The sequence below is a fragment of the Python bivittatus genome, unplaced genomic scaffold (genome assembly GCF_059951505.1).
Source record: "Python bivittatus isolate LINGU-HERP-01145 unplaced genomic scaffold, Pbiv_v1 ctg000180_np1212, whole genome shotgun sequence".
In the NCBI taxonomy this organism is placed as follows: domain Eukaryota; kingdom Metazoa; phylum Chordata; class Lepidosauria; order Squamata; family Pythonidae; genus Python; species Python bivittatus.
This window is the reverse complement of record NW_028277047.1, coordinates 2,702,722-2,723,241: the sequence shown is the minus strand read 5'-3', so window position 1 is coordinate 2,723,241 and position 20,520 is coordinate 2,702,722. Positions and strand designations below refer to the sequence as shown.

Here is a 20,520-nt window from a genome sequence, read left to right as displayed (position 1 = left end):
GGCGACGCGTCCCTCCCGCTATTGGCTGCCGCGCCCTCCCGGCCCGCCCCCCCTGCACCCCCCCCCAGCTGCGGACGGCGAGGAAGTTTGCCATGCAAAGTTGCGCGCCGCGTCCGGACCTCCCCAAAGCCAGGTCGAGGGCGGCGGAAACGGGGCGCCCCCTGGATTAAGGTAAAGCTTGGGGGGGGTGGGAGGAGAGAGGAGGGCGGGGGAGCAGTTGAGGGGGCGCAATCCAAGGAGGAGAGCGCTTTCCCCCTCCCCACCAGGAAGAGTCACCTCCCCAAGTCTAGAAATGAGGTTTGGTCCAGCCGGGATGAAGGGGTGTTGCAGGGTTTCCATGGCAACCGCCCGGGGTGATGCTGTGGATCCTACATCCCGGTGGCATCTTGTTCGAGGTAAGTTAGCAGGCAGACCTTCCTGTTTCAACCCGGCCGTCTTTCTCTTGCAGTGTTCTCATTTCTCAGGCTTGAAGGCGGGTTTCTCGCTCTTCTGCTGGTTTTGCAGCGTCCAGCTTGGCCCCGCCCTGGGCTCCCGAGCATTTGCAGCAGGCTAGGATGGGAGCCTCCCCGTTTCTAGGGGAGGGGGGGCTCTGGAGTGGGGCAGAGGGCCCACTGCGGCCTTGCGAGGAAGGCCCCGAGTTTGTGAGAGATGAGGGCAGAGCCACCTGGGAGACCTCTTTCAAGTCTGCGATATCACCACTTGGTGACTTTTCCCCTCCCCTGGAAGTTTTCACGCCAGTGCTGTGAACCCAGGGGCGAGGTTGCTTCATTTTAGACTTGGGGTTTCACCCCGCTTTTGACCACGCGTTTGCATCCCCTTCCCTCAAAGTGCACTGAATTTGCACTCCTTTGCCACACGGTGCCTTTTTCCTCAGAGAGCCTCGCCCGTCTGTGGTGGCGAGAAAGCTACCGGCTGCCCCGTTTGTGACTAACAGGTTTTCTTCAAAGGCATCAGCTGCAGCTCACAAAAGCTTACGCTTTTTCAAAAAACGTGTGAGTCGGAAAAGATGCTATCCTTCTGGGTTTTCCTCCAAAGCGAGCGCCTAGATCCTCCCTTGGTGGCTGTCACCGGCTCTGAAAATAATCATCGTAAATATTGTGATAATAACGATTGCCCGGAAAACAGGCACAACGCAGGGCTCTACTTCCCCACAATTCCTTTGCATCAGACTCATCATCACGCCGTGAAGTCAACTTTCTTTTTTTATTCTTGCTGTAGAAAAAGTCTACACACACACAAAGTCTCCTTAACCGCTTGGGACGGCTGACAAAAACAGGATAAAAGCGAATCGTGCAAGCTCGGTTCAAAAACCACAGATCTTAAACCTCCCCGGAGGAAATAAGATCCATGGGATGAAGGACGGGAAAGTTGAGGAATGCGCCTTCTCGGGCGACGGCCCCCTTTTTTGGGGGAAGAACCCCAAAGGGGGCACCTGCTCCCCCTTGATGCGCCAAGGGAACCTGCGGCTGAAACATGGGGCCTGGCAAAGGGTGCCTGTTCAGGGCCGCTCTGCAGCGGACGTCCGGGGGTGGGAGATAAGACGACTTGGCAAAGGTCTGACGTAGCCGGTTTGCAGCTGGCTGAGCGGTTGTTGCGAGACCCTCCTGAACGCAGAATGCAGACCCCCCCCCATTCCCAGGGGGGCTGGCTGTGCAAGGAAGCAGCCTTCAGATTAGGCACCAGCCCCACCGCCAAGCTGGTCTTTGCAGAGAGCTGGACCTTCGGATGTGCCTGTTAAGGGCTGCCTGGCCCTTAAACGTCCAGATCTTTCCTCTGGGCGTCCGGATGCCCGCGTCTCGCCCCCCCCCCTTCCCCTCTGCTCTGCGGAGCAATTTCCACCTGCTAAATAGCATTCAGCAAAGCTAAAAATATCACTTTCCTTCCCCCCCCCAGTCAGTCCCTTGCTCTGGCAGCTGTTCCTTTTTTTTAGTGGGGGGGGGATCTGAGTAAGAATTTATGGCCAAGCAGGCAGGGATTCCGGGATAGAAACTATTTTCATATAGGTTTAATTTAATTTAATATATAATTTTTCATATAGCTTTGCTGACCCCGTCTTTTTTCGCACCCCTCCTCCCATTCCAGGCTGCTGGGCTCAACAGGCTTGGGGTCACCCCTGCCCAACACACACACACACACACTACTCCTTATAACTTGGGCCAGCTCTGTTTCCCAAGGGTTGGGTAACAGTCTGCGTTCAGTGACTGGCATAATTTAAATTCTTGACATTCTCTCTTGAGCTAGAATAGCAATGCCAGGAAGACATTAAAGCAACCCTCCTCTCTTCTCTCAGCCATTGAAGAAAGATGCTGCGAACAGGATCTTTCATCTCGTTCTCTCTCTTTTTTTTTTAATCGCCAACATTGAAGCTTTTGCTTCAAGGAGACTAAATTCTACAACTTGCGTAGGACATTCTGGTGCATTGCGCGGAATGTAAAAGTGAATTAAACCTAGCTATTCAAGGAGCCTTGTTCGGTCTGCTGAATTCCAGAAAGGCCATTTTATTACCTTATCTCTGTCATTCCAGCTGGTGGCCATAAATTTAACCCAGAGTGTTCTTTTTTCCTCCTCCCTCCCCGTACCTTTTTCCTTGTGTGCTGCATTTTTTTTTTTTCCCAGACATTAAAACACACCTCTTTCTAAGACTCCCTGGAAAGCTTTTTAACCTAAACAGCAGCAACGGAACAAGCTTTCTGAGGCCATTTGCACCCAACGGCGACAAGGAAGGGAAAGGGAAACAAATATAGCTTATTCGAGCTGAAACTAATTTCCCAGTCAAATTTTCTCCCGTTACAATTTTGCTAACACTTCAGTACTCTCAGGCGATTTGAAGAATTTCCTTGCCTTGTCCTCAAAGCTAAATTGGGAAGGCTGACAACAGATATGGGGGATCTTGGGGGCTAGATTTTTGGGCTCCCCCCACCTTCAATTAGGTTGCCGAAAAGGAGGCAGTGGGGGAGGAATAGGAACCAGGAGTCGGCTTTGGGGGAAAAGATTGTGAAAAGAAAAGAGTTGGTGGGTAGGAAGGCAAAGTGGATATTGTAAGAAAGAACTGGAAACTGCGTTGGCTTGTTTAAAAGATTTACATTTGTAAAAGGTTGGCTCAAAGGAGTACTTTCCACAAACTCTTCTTTTTAGATTATTGCAAGAGGAAAGCTGGTTGGTGGCCCAAAAGTAGGACTTTGGTAGTCTTTTTCCAGCTAACACAAATGCATCTTACAATGTTTCTCAGCCTTGGCAACTTTAAGACGGGTGGACTTCAACTCCCAGAATTCCCCAGCCGCTGGGGAATTCTGGGAGTTGAACTCCACCCATCTTAAAGTTGCCAAGGTTGAGAAACACTGGCATAGTAGCTAAATGGGCGTAGGATCTTAAGTGGGATGAGACAGGATGGGAAGGGAAGGGGAGACACGTTTAGCCAATGTTCTAAAACCTCCTTTTTTAGTCAAAATTTTTTTTAATTTTTTTTTGCAAACCTACCTACATCTTTGATGCACCCCCTCCTCAATTCTGCGCCCCTACAGTCTTCTGCACCGAGCCATCGGTGGTGAGCTTTGCCCAGGAAAGGCGAAGAATGATCACGTTGATCTAGCAAATTCAAAACCTCCTCTCCTTTTCGCACCAAGCGCTCTTCCTTTAAGGAGCTTGCGTGCCCAAAGGCTCTTCTGTCATCTTGCTTCCCGACCCTGCAGGTGGATAAGCCAGGATCTCGGGGCATGAGTAGACATGGCTGAACATTCAAACTCCCAGGAGTTGGAAAACAACAGCTGGGTGATCACAGGATCGGAGGTGAGCACCCAAGAGGGTGTCTTCAGGTGGGCGTGGATAAAAAAAGGGGTTCCAGAGCATTACAGGGGACCCTATTGCTCGATTTCCCCCCATCCCTCCCATTAACGGCTTGTATTATAACATATTTAGCTGTTTTGGAGTCCAAAAGACATGCAGGTTTTTACCAAATCCTCTTATTACGGAGTGAAACATCATCTGGCTGCTTTTTAGTGCCTTATTCCTCGCTCTGAGATTGTTCCTAACCAAGAAGGTGGGGTAAACAGGAAATATCTGAATTAAAATTTATTTATTTATTTATTATATCTATATAGCCACCCATCTCACGCTTGGGACTCTGGGTGGTGGCCGCAGTTAAAATAACAGGAAACTGAACGATCGAAACAATGAAAAAGAAAACTATTAAAATACAATTCAATCTATCATTAAAAAAAAACAAACCCAGAGGAAAGTTTGGATGTATAGTTTAAAAAGTCAAGGACTGTTCATTCCTGGTCTGAAAGAAAATGTATGGATACTTTTATACAGGTAGTCCTCGTTTAGTGACCACAATGGGGCCTGGCAACTCAGTCATTTAGCAAAGTGGCCGCTAAGTGAAACTGCGATGGTGCTTACAAACTTGCTTCGCTTTCCAGACCTGCAAAGGTCGTCAGCGTGAGGACTGGTTGCAAAGTTACTTTTTCGTCACCGTCATAACTCCGAACGGTCGCTAAACGAGGACGACCTCTATTTTTCCTACCTCAAAGTTGAACCTAACTTTGCGGAGCCAAATTTTTCCTATGGAGCTGTGCGGTCTTTCAATGATACTTGGATAACTTGGGGGAATCCTGGAAGCGTGAAGATCTGGCTTTGCTCTCCTGAAAGCCGTTCAAAAGGGAAGGATGTACAAACTTTCTCGACCCATTTTTTTTTCTCTCTAGGCTCCCCCCATAGAAGATCTTGGCTTCGAAGCTTCAGAAGAAACCCAGCTGGAAGGCAAGTTAGCCCCAATTAACACTGAGGGGCCATAGCAAGAGAAAACAAGGTTTTCCCCCTTGCTTGTTGTCCACCCACTTCCCCTTCATTCTGCCCTTTCCTGCCACCTGCGTTTGCAAAGCTTTGGCAATGAAAACATTTGGCAGCCGGAACTTGGCGTTAAAATGAAGAGGAATATGAGAAAGGGGCAGAGGTCAAAATAAATCAATTGACCCGCGGGCTCTTTCCAACAGCTTCGTCCCCTGAGAATGACCTCTTTGTGGACACACCGGATCTGGAAGAAGACAAATCAAAGGTTGAACGGTGAAACTGAGGGGCTGGGCATGTGTGTGACAAGTCACAAATAGATAGAAAGAAAAATCACTTCTCCCTTGGGACAAACTTCCCCCTTTTTGTTTTAATCCAGAGTCCCGAGACAGACAACAGCCTAATTTCCAGAGATGATTCCAGCCAAGTCCTGTCTCCAGAAGCTACTCTCTTGCCCTTGCTGGATGAAAAGGAGACGGAGAGCCAGAATCCAGAGGAAGAACATTTGCCCATCGTAGAAGAAATGGTTGCCATCCCCCAAACAGGTGATTTTTACCTTTTCAAAGCAAGGGGTGCCTTCCTTGTAAGAGTGAGCCGAAGGGCGCCTTCCTTTCTTGCAATCGAATCTCCAGGGTTCCAACCACTGAAAATTAAAGAAAAGATTTTGCACCACTTTCCTCTCCTATAACGACGCGCTTTGACTGGTCGCCTGGGAGAAATTTCTGTTCACCATAGGCGAGCCCGTGACCTTCCAACCAGGTGGCTGACCCTGTGGCTTTTCCCCTTCCCACTCGCAGGTCCCCTGCAGGAAGGACCACACACTTCCAGCATCGGGGAAGAGCCGGCACCCCTAGAAGCCGACGTGGAAGGTCTTCGCAGACGGAAAGGCCACCTCGACGTCCGCCCCGTTGGGCCGGAGCAGTCCCACGATCAAGCTAAGGAAGATGAAGAGAGCGATGGGCTTTCCAAGACGAAATGGCTGCTCGCGATTCTAGCCGTTGTGGGTTTTGGTGTCCTGGCCACCTTGGGTAAGCAAGAACCCCCAAGGTGGCCAGGATACCACCTTGTCCTGGGATTGAGTGGGGGGCTCTTTCGGCCATCCCCAAACTCATTTTTTGTCTCTCTCTGCAGGGGTCATCCTTGACACCGAGGATGGTGAGTTTGGGGCGAGATACAAATGTTCTTCCCTATTTCTTTTCCTTCCTGGACTCCAAGAAACCCGTTGCCCCCCTTCTAGAATTCCCTGCCAGGATGGGCACGGCTGGTATTGGAGACGGGAACCCCCATTTCTTTATTTTTTAAAGCCGTGGCTTTTCTCCCTCCCATCCTTCAGGAGCTTTGGACATGCTGAACGTGGGGCTGAACGGGGAAGAGCCGTATCCTGCCAGTGGTGGAAGGGTAAGGAAAGGGGTGGGGGGTGATGATGGGGGTGGGGGTCCCTGATCCAGGCACTGGAAGCGATAGCTTAAAAACAGAATTTGGGACGATCCGTCTGAAAAAAGGAAGACCAGAGAAGAGACAAGGAGCTGAAGGGAAGTTACAGAGAAGACGGTCAATTGTTATTTTTTGCAACTGCAGAAAGTGAGAAATATGGGTATAATACAAGGTTAGCAGCTCTCTTCATGTCATTTCAAAAAATAGAAAAACTTCCCGAGCTGAATGAGGGCAGAAGAGTTTTCTAGCGGAGGTTGCAGGTACAGGAAAAGACTAAATTGATTTTCCGGTACGTTGTACAGCAGGGTTTCTCAACCCTGCTGGCTGGGGAATTCTGGGAGTTGAAGTCCACACGTCTTCAAGTTGCCAAGGTTGAGAAACTCTGTTAAATCATGGAGGTTCCTTCCAACTCTACAATTCGATGAACCTTTGCTAGTTGTGAAGGTGACAGGCTTGGAGAAGGGCTGAGCTAGCCAGGTCCATGAGGACTAGCAGCGTGGCCTTGAAAACAGATTGAGCAAGGGTTGCTTCTCAGTCAAACCGGAGCTTTGATTCTCCAGCCTGGTGGAACCATAACCTGCTCCCTTCTCTGCTCCAGATCCACAGGAAGTGCCTTTTGGGTTGGGACAGGACGGATCATCCCCAAAACACCCAGGAGGTCATCGCTCACTGGTTTTTCTGCCCCGCAGGACTGGTCCCCCTCCCCGGACTCTGCCCACAATGCTAAGCTTCGGGCAGGAAAAGAACAGCTTTCTTTGGCGGAGGTTGCTGGCGATCCTAAGAGCCTGGATGCGATGGGGGTCTTGCTAGATAAATTAGCCAAGGAGAACCAGGACATCCGGCTTATGCAGGCTGAACTTCAGGTAGCGTTGGGTCTTCTTGGAAATGGGATATCTTGGAAATCTTGGAAATGGGATACCTGCACTTTAGTACCCCACTTTTCAGTACTGGTAGTCCTCGCCATCTGACCACAATAGGGACCAGAATTTAGGTCGCTAAGCGATTTGGTCGTTAAGTGAATCGGAGCTGATTTTATGACCTTTTTACGATGGCTGTTAAGTGAATCACTGCAGTCGTTAAGCGAGTCATGTGGTTGTTAAGCGAAGCCAGCTTCTCCGATGCACGTTTTTTGCCGGAATTTGCTGAACGACTACATGATTCGCTTAATGACCACAGTGATTTGCTTAACCACTGTCACCAAAAAGTTGCAAATCGTGATCATGTGACTGCGGGGGTTGTGAAGCCCTGCTCCCCAAGGCCGTCATAATTCTGAATCGTCGTTAAACAGTCATTTAGCAAGGACGACCTGTAAGTTTGTTAACAACACATGTCCAAGTCAACCGCATTTCTGGCGAACCCTTTGATTGTCCATTGGCCATTTATCCCCGGTTTGGACCAGCTTGTGCGGTCCTGGAGGCAGATGTGGCTTGTAGCTAATAAACGCGGCTGCCAAATTCTCATTTCTCATGACTGACATACCTCCGTCTCTTTTTCGGGCCCCCTTCTTTTTTCTGGCAGGGGGCTTAGCCCCCTTGATTCATTCCTTTTTTTTTTAAATAACAACTTCATTAGATTTTAAATAAGAGCCATAAGAGCTAACATAAAATAGTATCCAAAGAAAAAGCTTGGAAGGGGGGGAAAAAAAAAGAACCCAGTCAAAAGTTCAAAAAATAAGATGAATTAAAACAGAAACAAAACCGAAAAAAGAATGACAAATGCAATCATGCCATATGGATTAAAAATAACATGGGATAATAGAAAAATAGAATAAGAGTTTAATGTAATTGTTGTTTATATCTGCTGTGAAGAAGGTCGGAACGGACCCTGGATTCATTCCAAAGCCCGCTGGTGAAACTGAAATATCCTTTTCCATAGTTTTGGTTCTGGAATACGGTGGCCCTCGGCCTCCGTGCGTAGAGCTTGGGGCGGTTTTAAAATAAAAATAAGACCTTTTTGACCGCCCAGATTCGATCTTGAGCCAGATCCCTTTTGCTCCTGGCTTCCCAGGCCCAGAAGGAAGAGCTGCAGGCTTTGCTGCAGAAGTCCGAAGGCGAGAGCTTGGCCGCCAGCTCCCTGCAGCAAAACCTGGCGGCGGAAAACTCCAGATTGGTGGAGGCCTTGCACCGGGAGACGGCCGCCCTCTCGGCGGCCCGGGGAGAGATCCAGCTGCTCCAGGAGAAGCTGCACAGCCCGGACCAGGCAGGCGACATCAAGTCCCGCCAGCACCCCGAAGAGGAACCCGGCTCGCGTCGCCCTTCTGGCAAACCCGAGCCCCAGGAGAAAGAAGTCCATCGGCTGCGTTCCTTGCTGGCTTCGCTTCGGCACGGCTTGGCGAGGGCTATCCAGAAGGCGCCCCTGGAGGAGCTTAAAAGCCTGGAGCAGAGGCTGGCCAGGGAGCTGGACCTCGGCGTGGCCGAGAAAGGGGCCCCGTGGAAAGAGAGCCCCAAACCTAGGCAGGGCAAAGCGAAACCGTGGCAGAGGAAACACCACGGCGAAGAGAGAGTTCGGCACCAGGACCGGGACCCCAAAGCCGCCGACGAGAGGGGACCGGCCCACCCCAAGAGGCACCCCACCCCACCCCAAACCAAGCCCCCAAAAGGAGGAGACCCCCAGCGGGGGCATCGGAAAGGCAGGAAGCCGCTGGAGCCCCGGGAGTTGTGGGGGACGCTGGCCGAGCACCCTTTTTCCGTCCCCCACGGCTGCTCCGGGGTCGCCGAGTGCGCCCAGCAAGAAGGCTTGGCCCCCGTCCAGAAGGCCCCCTTCCTGAAGCTGGTGCAGAACTACCTCGCTGGATTGGGCTGGGGGGAATATTCCAGCCAGCTGCTCCCCGTCCTCGGGGGCTTCTTCGGCAGCGACGGGGTCTTCGCCCACGACCGCATCACCTTTGTGGACTTTTTGGACGAAGTCGAGGACGCCCTGGAGGAGCTGGCTCAGCATTTGGGGGTGAGCGACGAGGAGGTGGACGATTTTGAAGAAGTGGTCCTGAAGCAGCTCGGGGCGGCCCCTGGACGCAGGTGAGGGGCTCGGGAGTCAGAACAGGGGCAGGGAGGAAGCGTCACAGGCAAAGAGGAAGGGTGGGTAAAACTGGCACCTTCCAGTTACGCTGGCTTCAATTCCCGTCCTTGCCAACGGTCTCTGAGAGGGTCAGAAAAAATAGACTCAAGAGGGACAGCTTTTAAACCCTTTTGCAATAGCCCGATTGCTCCACTTGCTGAACCCTAAGCCCTAACCCTAAGCAACTCCTCAAACTAATAAACCATCTTAGGGTTAGGGTTAGGCTCCCCCCTTCATGCAGAACCAGAAATGACCCATTTTAGCCTAGGTTAGGACGCTGAGCAGACCTAGGCAACGTGCAGATTTCTTTCCTATGGAGAAAGTCAGCTGGCTTGGACGACTTAAGTTTCTAGCTCTCATGGTGGCCAGCCAGGCTTGAATATATCCAGGTGGGGTTGCTCAAAGGGGGATCGATTCTGCTTTCGGCAAAAGCGGGGTGCATTAATCTCCCCATTAGGAGACCCCCTTCCCAGATCTCCTAACAGCAGCATTGGTCTTGCAAATACGCCTAGGTTAAATACATTTGCACAATAACTATGGCAGAACTTGGATATTCTTAGACAGGTGTCAATGCTGGGAAACTTTCACGCACGAGGGAGATTTCTAAACGCCTTTCCGCAGGCCTGCTTGCTTCTCACCAAATCCCCTTTGAGCCCTGGGGATCCCCACTGATCCCCGTGATCCCATTGATCCCCTGTTGAATGATAACCTGGTCCCTTCCTTGCAGATTAACTCGGGGAGACGGCGCCAAAGAGCGGAACCGCGAAGGACCCCTTCACAAGAACCGGGCCCACGGTTAGACCTCCCTCGACCGGAGTGACGAGGGCTGTATGGACCTTTGCCGAAATACAAAGGGAAGAACATTCTTAATTTCCTTGCCAAGTTTTTGTGGGTGCCAAATCCCCCTCTTGGATCTTTAGATCCTGTCTTAGATGTCCTGAGAGATGATCAGTTGGCAGCGGCCGGTGTGTCCAAGATCTCCTTTCGCCGGTCCATGTTTTTGGATGAAACCTTTGCTGGAAACGAAAGTGTTCCTCTTTACTCCCCTGCACACACACACTTCTTTGGCCTCCACCCCCCCCACAAAAAAGCTTGTCTTCCAACTGGCTTAAATCTTGAGGTCCGCTTCTTGCTTCCAGCATAAGCCGATGGAGCAGGCAAGAGGCTAATTGGAGCCCCACGTCAGGGCTTAGAGGCCAGGGGTGGCCCACTTTCTCTTCGCATGCCCCCTCCCCACTAATCCCCCTACGTATCTCCTACGTTCTTGCACCGTGTGTCAAACAGCAAATAAAAGCACTGATTTAGAACAAAACTCCCTTGAATGGCTTGGCTGGGGAAAAGAACCTGAAAGGGTGATCTGGGGGCTGGAGGAGGAGGAGGAGACCCACCTTCAAGTCTTATCACCGGCTATGGGGGAATTTTGGGCCCGTCTCTCCCCCCCCCTGAGCCCAGCCTACTCCACAGGGTCGTTGCAGGGCAAAGTAGGAGGAGAGAGTGCAGTAGCTTGTCTTTTCATTTGCTTATTTGCTCTGAAAAATACTGTAAAAATCATATAAAGCATCTTGGGCTGTGTTTCTCAACCTTGGGAACTTTAAGATGGGTGGACTTCAACTCCCAGCATGGCTGGCTGGGGAATTCTGGGAGTTGAAGTCCACCCATCTTAAAGTTCCCAAGGTGTTGGGGAAAATAGCAAATTCTGTCCCGCAGACAGCATAGGTGACATTTGGAGGAGTGAACCTGATGATTACAGCCCGGAAGCCCCACCGGACGACTGGCAACCAACCTCAGGAATTGCACGCACCGAGCAGGCATCTGAGCAGATCTACCCGACCTTTGCAAATCCCGCTTGGGGGAAAAAAAATGCTTTTTTGCTCTGAAGATTTCAGACACTTCGCAGGCTTCCGCTTTTTGACCGGGCGTTGCCAGCTGCAGAAAGGAGAAAGGCGGTCATTTCTACCGCCCGCGCCCCCGTCGAAAATTCCCTCTAGCCTTCGGGCTCCGATCCCCTCCCCACCGCCACTTGGCTGTGCATGATGGGCGATGTAGTCTAGCTTCACCTCCAGGGCCGCAGCGAGGAAGAGCTTCGAAATGGAAAGCACAGCTTCGAAACGCGAACGTGCAAATAAACTTCGCAGCCCGTGCACACGTGCACCTTTCCCCACCACTAGGGGGCGTGGCTGTGAGGAAGCCCCTCCCCCGTTGGAGCGTGCTCTGCCCCGCCTCCTCCCGTGATTCAGCCTTCTTCCCCCCTCCCCTGCCTATGCGTTGCTGGGCGCTTCCCTTTGTCCTCCTCCCCCCCTCCGAAATGGTTGCGCCCGCTCTGCGGGCGGCGGAGCCCGGGACGTTTCCATTGGTGCGAGGCGAGGGAGGCGGAAGAGCGCGGATGGAACGTTCGGTCCCGGACGAGACCATCGGGGCGGGCAGGGGTGCGCCGGAGAAAGTTGCTGCGGAGGAGACCTCGCGCCATGGCTCCGTGTCCCAAGCTGGTGCTGCTGTTTAGCGGGAAGAGAAAGTCGGGCAAAGATTTCGTGGCCGAAGAAATCCAGAGCCGGTAAAAAGCGGGGGGGCGCCTTCGTGCAAAAATCTCGCTGGGGGGACTTGCACTCGGGAGGAAGGGGCGGGCCGTTTGCATGATGGACGGGGTGGGTGGGCTGCCTGCGGAAGACCACCCACCCTTCCACGTGTGTGCAGAGAGGGATCCGCTGGGGTGGTGGTTCTTGGGCCATGCCCCCTCCCCTGAACCTCGCCCCCCCCGCGGGGCTTGCAAACGCCCCCTCCCCGTTGCCCGCGGGTCTTCTGGGCGTGCGAACGTCAGCGAGGATGCCCGACCCGCGACCCGAAAGCAGCGCCCTGACCGGGGTGGGAGCGCAGAGGCGGCTGCGGGCAACCTTTTGCAAAGGGAGAACAAATCAAGAGGGTCGGAAGGTTTCGGGGGCCCGCCCAGGAGGCCCCTGCTTTCCCTGGAGGCCGGTGGATTAAATTGGTGGGGTTAACTTAGAAACTAGGTTTTCTTTAACTGTGATCTGTCGATTGGTGGCTGGGGGGGGCGGTACAATGCCTTAGGTGGCTGAAGCCAACGGGGGGGGGGGGCGGGAAACTTGGGAGCCCTTGCACCCATGACTTCGGTGGTAAACTACTACTGCCCCTGGAAGCTCTACTGAGCTCTCCTAGCTAGCCAGGGGAGAAGACGCATCTCCCTCGGCGATGGGACCGAAGAGCTGCAACCTCCAAGGGCGTTCCTGAGTTCGGGGAGCCTTTTGCCTCTGTTTTCAGCATTTGCAGGTAGACTGCTGCTGGCTAAGTAGGTTCTGTTCTGAACCTGTTGGCCTCTGACCTGAAACACGCCCCCCCCCCCCCTTTCTTGCTCTTGCTGGCAGGTTGGGGCTGGATGTTTGCACCATCCTCCGCTTATCCGGGCCTCTGAAAGAGCAATATGCGAAGGTAGGTGACGACTTGAAAAAACTCCCGTTGGTGGAAAAGGCCCTTAATCCCTTTTTCTGAGTCCCCCATCGACCCGTGGGGATAAACCACATTTTCGTTCAGAAGAGACAATAAAGAAAAGCGAACAAGGAAACGGAAAGACCAGAGCGCCTCCCCTCCAGCAGCCGACACCCAGATAAGCAGGGATTAACCCCAGACAAACGGTCAGGCAGGAAACAATAGCCTAATCAAGGGACTACCAAGGAGAAAACCGCACCCCGCCCACACTGGCGGGGCAAGCGACTGCATATAAACAGGGAGCAAACCCCACATCAGCACGCATGATATGACCTAGTCGGGTCACGAAACGTCTGCAAGCGATCTGCCGAGTTCAGGGAGCCCCAAGGACTCTCCAATTTGACCCTGAGCCGCCGAGATTCTCTTCTACAGGAGTGCCCGGGGGCCAAAGTCGATCAAATCAGCGATTTTGCATGTACCCCAAAGAAATGGGACCCTTGGCGCTTTTAAAAGGGTTTTGTGCTGGGGGGGAAAACAGGAAGGCGGGCCCTGGGCGATGGGCCTCGTCTCCCTCGGAGGCCGGTGGCTGTTTTCCGTTTCAGGCGGCAGGGAGTTCCGCAGGTGAACGAGGACCTTTTGGGGTTTGGGGGACAGCTGGGTTTGGGGAAATGGAGAGGAAGGGTTGCTTTCTCGCCCGCAGGAACACGGCCTGGATTTCCAGCGGCTCCTGGACGCCAGCGATTACAAGGAGATGTATCGGCAGGACATGATCCGTTGGGGGGAAGAAAGACGCCAGGCCGACCCCGGTTTCTTTTGCCGCATCGTGGTGGAGGCCGTGACGCATCCCATCTGGGTAAGGCCGGGGCGGATGTTGGTGCCCTCTGGGCCAACTACAATGCCCATCTCAGCCCACCGCCTGGCTGGGCAGGACGGTGGGCCTGATAGTCTTAAAAACCGGGAGCAGCAGAGTGCAGAATTTGAACCCGCGTCCCCAAAGGGGTCATTTTCCCTTTTCTCCCCCCCCACCGTGCAACGCAGGTCGTGAGTGACACCCGACGGGCCTCAGACGTGGAGTGGTTTCGAAATGTCTACGGGGATCTGGTGCGAGTGGTGCGCGTGGTCGCGACCGAGGAGACCCGGAGGAGGCGGGACTGGGTGTTCGTGGCAGGTGAGTGAGGGCGTGCAAATGCGTAGGCATGTGCCTGTGCTGATAGATACAGAGGCTGAAAAAAAGCACGAGAAAGAGAATCGAGGAAAAAGTGTCTGTAAGCAGGGCTGGGTTATTTACAGGGGGTTTAACGGTTTGAAAAAACAAGCAAGGCTCTAGTCCTCATGACCGGGTGGGGGGAAATAATGGGACTTTTTCCAACTTTTTTTTTTTAATTCTGCGGCTTTCATATATTGGGGCCTGCTGCTCCTCCCAGGGGATTTCGTAAGCACGCCCGTTTCCCACAATAGGTTGTGTTGTGGGTGTTGTGATCCGCACACCTGATTGGGGAGGGGAGGCTGGACCTGTTTTCCCAGGACTAAGCTGAGCCTGGCCAACCCGCTTACGCTCCTCCTGCCAATGTGTCAAAACTCGGAAGGAAATCTGCCAGCCCCTTTTCCGATGAACCCACTTTTATGAAAAGTTTCATTAGAAAATCGGGGGTCTCCAGCCCAGCTCTCTTCCTCCAGCGTCTGCCAATGTGCAGAGCGTCGAGCTATCCATATCCTTTTCCTCCTCTGCAAATTGCAAGGCTGCAGATTCTTTTTTGAAGTTAGGCTCGGCGGGCTGGGAGAGGGCTGAGGAACCCCATTGCCAGCCCTGGGAATTGGGGCTCGGGCGCTGGCTTTCCTCGGCCGGCTGGCACTAAGAAACCAAGATGCGCTTTGAGGGTCTGCCAACGACGCTGCTGCGTGGCGGTGCGCTGAGTGCGAGGCTAGGGAGAACGCCGCCTCTAAGGAAAGAGAACGGGTTGCATTGGCTGCCCGGCGGAGGCTCGCTCAGCTTTGCATTCTGGGAATCCCACCCGGTCTTTAAATTGGGGCGCTAAGTTTCTAGTCCTTAGGGGTTGGAAGATTGGTTGATGGCTGCTTCTTCCAACATGGAGCCTCCGGTTTTGGGCGTGCAGGTTGGAAAAGCAACGCCTTTGAAGATTTGGCCAGAGCAGGGACGTCTGCCCCGTAGATCTGAGACTGGAATCCTTCCTGCTTCGTTTAGTTTATGATTATTATTGATCAGCCATGAGTATAAAAGCATAAGACGTTACGAAGACCGAATATTAAAACTAGGATAAGAGAGGCAAATTAAAATTAAAAAAGAAAGAAAAACGATGCAAATTGTATTTCTGTACCACCCCTACAATTTACTCCGGTCGCAGCCACGCTTGCAGACCTCCGCTGAACCGTTTGGTTCAAAGAAAGGGCCGGTATTAAAGGTCATTTCTGAATTCTGGCCGTGCATTAAACACGTTGCCTTCCTGCTTCATCCACACGGCTCTTTCTCTCCTCCCCAGGGATCGACGACGCCGAATCCGAGTGCGGGTTGGACCAAGGCGTCCCGTTCGACTGGATCATCACCAACGATGGAGACCAGTTTTCCTTAGAGGCGCAGCTGGAGAAACTGCTCCAGTTTGTCCAGAGCAAGCTGTAGGAAAGGCTGGGCTGCCGTCTCCCCTGCTCCCCCTCCCCGGCTTTTTGGGGGGTGGGGGGGTTAGGCTGGGGTGTGGCTGAAGGACCAAAGGGATTGGAAGAGGCCGGAGTAGGCCCTTCCCATGCAGATGCCCCTGGCAAGCAAGGATCCGTTAAAATTTGCTCTAGAGTTATGAGAATTTCCTTACTCCCCTGGGAGGGGGAGTCCATTCCAAAAAGTGCCATAATCCAGTGCCGGTTTTTCTCCCCCCCGCTTTTTTTTTTCCTTCTCCACCAGGCAGGTATCTTTGGAGGAATATTTTTCCCACCCTTGATGGGTCTCGGTTCCCCTCCCTGCCGGCCTCCAGGTCCAGCGATGGAAGGGATAATGTTTGCCTGGCGTCCCCCCCCACCCCCCCCGACCTGCCCGATTTAGAGGAGTACCCCTTTCCGCCACCAGGGGGCAGAGCGAGCCCAGCCTTTTTATCCTAGCTTGCAGCTTTCCAAAAAAAGAAAAAAAACCTCTGATTTTATAATTCCACTTAGCTCGACAACGTGTGTGCCTGGAGCTTGCATTTCATAGCGGGTTTTTTTTTTCTTCCTGGTCTGATTCTCTGGGGAAAGGGGAGAAATCCCATCGGTGGGGGGAAACGCAGAGGGCGGTGGAGTGGAAATCCCATTTCTCCCCTTCTACCTTTCCAACTGGAGATTTCCCCGGGGTGAATGGAAATCTTCCCCGCGCTCTGGTCTGCTGTTATGAAACCCTCCCATCTTTTCCCAACAGGTGGGGGAGCGAAAGAGTTGTGCCTTATTTTTAAGAGCTGTCCGTATGTCGATCTGACTTCGTTCCCGTTTCCTTTCTCTTGGTTTTCCAAAAACCGTTGCCAATTTCTTTCCAGGCAAAGGCTCCCCTGCGGCTGTGATTTTCTTCCGAGGCGGGGTGGGAATGCCGCCTTCCGACACCGTGATGAGCAGGAGGGGGCGTCTTTGCGCCCCTCTGATGTTCCCCACTCCTCTGTCTGACGCCGGGTGTGTAAGCCTCTCTGAAGCAGGAGTGGGCCGCCGCCCGAGGGCGCAGGAGCCTGGGAAAGAAAAAAGTTGGCGACTTTCCAAACCCGCTCTGGGGAAGATCCGGGAGGGCGGTCAAACTGGTTGGGATTGGCAAGGGACGGGCTGAAAGGTGGCGGCTTCCGAGGAACGTGGCAAGGCTGCTGGATTGGGAAGACCTCCAGGTGGTGTGTTTTTCTTTTCGACCGGACCCCGTACAGAACGGGAAGTCCTTTGGGCTCTTTGCAGGCCATTGACCTTCTGCCTCCCTTGCTGTGTAGCCTCTTGCTAACGCCTCCCTCGTTGCAGAGAACGCCCGCCCTCTCTCTCTTCCTGTTGGGTAGGGAGGCGCTTGATATGCTCCCAATAAAGCCCATTGATTGGTTAAAGCCCCTGCCTCTCTCTTTCATTGTCCCCTTTCTGATCTAATCCGGGGAGGGGGACACGGAGCAACCCCTCCAAAAGGGAGGCTGCCGCGAGGTTTCACACAAGCCGGTTGGAACGGACTTGCCGGATAGGGCTCCTATCAACCCAGCAAGGGGGGAGCGGTTGCAGGAGGGGTTCCCCCTGTCTTCGACCCCCCCTTTTTTTTCAGCCTTTGCTTTCCCCGATTACCACGGCCTCAAAGGAATTCCCCACTTTGGAAGGGAGCAAAGCTTTAAAGACTAAAACCGAACCCAACGCTGTGCCTGGTTGACCCGCGTCCTTCTGGCTCATCCCTGCAAAGCGGATACCCATCGTGCACTGCCGTTGGGCTTTCGGAAGGGGGAGGGGAGAGGAGCTATGGCAAATGAAAACTAGGCAGGATGGGGTTGGAAGAAATCCTAGCGTTGGAACATGTACAAAGTTGTCATTGGAAACTTAAATCAGTTTATAAAATGAGTACTTGTGTTGTGCTGTGATGGGTCCCATTTATTGCAAAACATTTTAGATTTTTTTTTTTTTACTATAGGTGCTAGAGATGATCATTGTGGTCTCATGCATACAGGTAGTCCTCATTTAGCGACCATGATGGGGACCAGCAACTTGGTTGTTAAGCAATGTGGTCGCTAAGTGAAACCGCGACTCTCCTTATGACCTGACTTCAGCTTTCCTTGGCTTTACAGACCTGCAAAGGTCATAAATGCGAGGACTGGTCGTAAAGTTACTTTTTCATCAGCGTTGTAACTGCGAACAGTCACTGTGCGAGGCAGTCACTAAATGAGGACTTGTATAGAAATTACTTTATTGAGGAACAGGCCCATGAAAGCTGACATTGCCCTTCAATAGTGGGATTTCCACAAAATCTGCTTTGAAAGAAAGATCAGAAAGTTTCTTTAATGTGACTGAAGGAGAGCTGCGGGCGAAGGGGAGAATGGAGTTGCCAGAGAATTTGGGGAGGGGGGTTTAGGACCCAAGGCCACCGAGGTGGTTGGGCTGATGCATAGCAAAAAGAGGGTGCTTGGTATGATGCAAACAGTTGAGCCTGTCCGGACCCCTTTCGAAAGCGGTTTGCAAAAGCTGTTGCCGAAGCGAGCGACGGAAACGCCGATGAGACCTCATTTGGACCGAAGCCACGTCAGAAAGAAAGAAGAGCGACCGATCGTTTCCTTGAATGCAACCTCGGTGGGAGGGTGCATCTCCGTTGCGGAACCTGGATTCAGTGGGCGGTGTGAACCTGAGAAAGGTTGATCGTGGGTATGCAAGAGCGGGGTTTTTTCACCCTCGCGGTGCAGAATTCAGCCAGGTGCTTCCAAGAGGAGGGGTGTTCTTCCTGCCCACTGAGATCGAATGCCCCTGAATATCAAGGATCCTCAATATTCACAGGGGAGGGGAAGGTCATCTCGGGGTGGCAAGATGTGCCAACCCCCCTGACCCCCCCCCCCATGATATTCCCTTCCGGCATTTGGCTTGGCTAGAAATAATTCTAGCCAAGTTCTGGCCTCAAGCTTTGGCAGACAGTCCTCCCCCCCCCCCCAAGGCCTGTCGAAGAAGGGAAAGACCGACAAAGACGGCTGTTTTCTCGCAAGACAAAAGATGAAAAATTTTCCCACGTCTCCTGCGAAGGGACGGGATGCCAACCGATCCTCTGGGGAAACGCGGATACTGGCACTCCCCCCGCCCAGTTTTGGGAGCCACAAGGGGATGCCTTGAGTCCGAACAAAAGTTGAATTGTGGTGGGGTCTCTTGATTTTTGACAGTTGAGTCCATCCACCATCAATTGCAAGGCTGGGTTTTTCTTCTTGAGGGTCCCACCAGCTGTGCCCTCCTCCAGGAGCCTCTGTTTTACCACTGGAGGCCCCCATCCAAAGAACATTGCTGTATTTGAAAGGATTAATCCAGTGTTTCTCAACCTTGGCCACTTGAAGATGTGTGGACTTCAATTCCCAGAATTCCCCAGCCAGCATGGCTGGCTGGGGAATTCTGGGAATTGAAGTCCACAGTCGTCAAGGTTGAGAAACACTGGTTTTCATTCAAGGCCATCCGCCAGATGTGTTGGGATACAATTCAAAGGATTATTCCAGGCTTTCTAGTCTTCCTACATGCCAGAAGAAAAAATAAGGCAGCAAAGGAGGATGAAAAGAATTTAAATGCTTTTTTGAAAAAATGAAACGTTTCTGCCCTGAAGGTGCTCAGAAGGAGTTCAAAAACCCCCATTTGACCCCCAAGTTGGATGGGTGATCTCCAATCTGTAGAAGCATGGAGGGGGGGGGAGAGAACAAAGGTGAATTTTCAAAGACCAATATTGGTTCTGTTGATTGCGTTTTTCTCTGCAGTGTAGCATCCAATCTGGGTTTGTTAACTCAGGCCCAGAGAAATGGGCTTTAAAACTGCAAACCTGTTCAAGAAGACCAGGTGCTAAATCGAGCCTTTTCTCACAAACCTTTCCCACCACCTTTCGACAACCCCGGCCGCTCATTTGCTAAATCGGTCTGACTTTGCCGTGCGTTTGAAGAACCACGTTTTTGCAACCCCTCAGAGCCCTTTCAGGCAAGACAGACTGGCCTGTCGCTCACGGGCCTTGCAATAAAGGAATTTTCCCACCCTGAGATCAGGGTGGTAGAGATGGAGGGAAAAAACGTTTCTGGCTGTCCATTTCTACTTAGAGAGGGGAGATATTTCTGCTGGTGGGTGGCTAATTCTAAAAAAAAAACCCTAAGTAAGTATATGTTTAGGGGAGCTGTTAGACAACTTTTGTCGGCTGATCATCCTCCTTGCCTTGTTATTGCCATATCCCCATAGGATTAAACCTCAAGCACGGTGAGAATTTCCTAAGCTTAGCCACCTAACGTTGGCACATGGGGGTTACAAATGCCAGCCAGCCAATGCAGCCCTCTCGAGAGGGACTCCATTCCAAAACCCGCCTCTTTTCTTGGTCCCTCCTGGGCAGTTAACAAAGCCCCTACAGCCACTGGATCCCGGGTTGGTTTGGGGATCCGCCTTCGTAGCTCTTGTCCCCCCCCCCCCAATGATGCTAAACTAATGCACCGAGGTCCCCAAAAATGGGAATTTGGGGGTGCCACAGATCTGGCTCGTTCCTTTATTTCAGGCCTCTTCCCCTTCACTTCCAGGCTCCCTTCAGAACGGAAAGCCACATCAGACCCACAGTGGAAACTAAACAGGCAGCCATGCAGCCGGTAAAGCTCAAGCCGCTTTGAGTTTGTTGGTGGAGCGGGACTAGAGGGCCGGAGGAAAAATGAAATCGTTCGATTTTAAAAAGGGATGTTTCCTGCTCCCCCCTCCAGAACCTGGGCACTAAGGGAGTCCCCGGCTGAAGGCGGCTGGGGCTGATGGGAGTTGAGGTCCGCGGCTGCTGGTGCCTGCGGAAAAAGGGGCAGCCCCAGCTGGGCGAGGTCCGGCCTTCCAGATGTTGGGCGCTCCGATTTCCATCCGCCCCAGATGCCACGGTTGGGGGGCAACGGCTCCTCTCCCTTCCCCCGGGCGAAAGAGACGGGGGGGGGCGTCAGCGCCGGCAGTCAGCCGGGCAAGCGTCCCCTCCCGTTCCCCACCCTCCCGGCAGCAGCATCACCTGTTGATCTTCCCACCTGCCGCTCGGCCGCTCCGCGCCGCCCAGCCCCGGGGGGCGGAGCCAGGCAAGCCATTTCAAAGCAATGAATGGAGCGGGCACCCCCGGCGCGGGGGAGGCCAGCCGCCCGCAGACTACAGCTC

General features: G+C 52.8%; 2 protein-coding genes across 2 annotated transcripts; both read left to right on the top strand.

Annotated features, from left to right (window-relative positions):
• Positions 1 to 35: 35 nt before the first annotated feature.
• On the top strand, positions 36 to 10,585 carry PBXIP1 (PBX homeobox interacting protein 1). The gene is made up of 11 exons (XM_088137241.1): positions 36 to 171; positions 3,690 to 3,786; positions 4,704 to 4,758; positions 4,992 to 5,053; positions 5,165 to 5,330; positions 5,583 to 5,813; positions 5,917 to 5,940; positions 6,119 to 6,183; positions 6,909 to 7,082; positions 8,227 to 9,233; positions 10,001 to 10,585. The coding sequence occupies exons 2-11, from the start codon at positions 3,724 to 3,726 to the stop codon at positions 10,071 to 10,073; spliced, it is 1,920 nt and encodes a 639-aa protein (XP_087993367.1). The 5' UTR covers positions 36 to 171; positions 3,690 to 3,723; the 3' UTR covers positions 10,074 to 10,585.
• A 1,001-nt stretch (positions 10,586 to 11,586) lies between these two features.
• Positions 11,587 to 16,760, top strand: PMVK (phosphomevalonate kinase). Its single transcript, XM_007440742.3, has 5 exons — positions 11,587 to 11,824; positions 12,651 to 12,714; positions 13,412 to 13,564; positions 13,750 to 13,879; positions 15,210 to 16,760. The coding sequence occupies exons 1-5, from the start codon at positions 11,739 to 11,741 to the stop codon at positions 15,344 to 15,346; spliced, it is 570 nt and encodes a 189-aa protein (XP_007440804.1). The 5' UTR covers positions 11,587 to 11,738; the 3' UTR covers positions 15,347 to 16,760.
• The last annotated feature ends 3,760 nt before the right edge of the window (positions 16,761 to 20,520 follow it).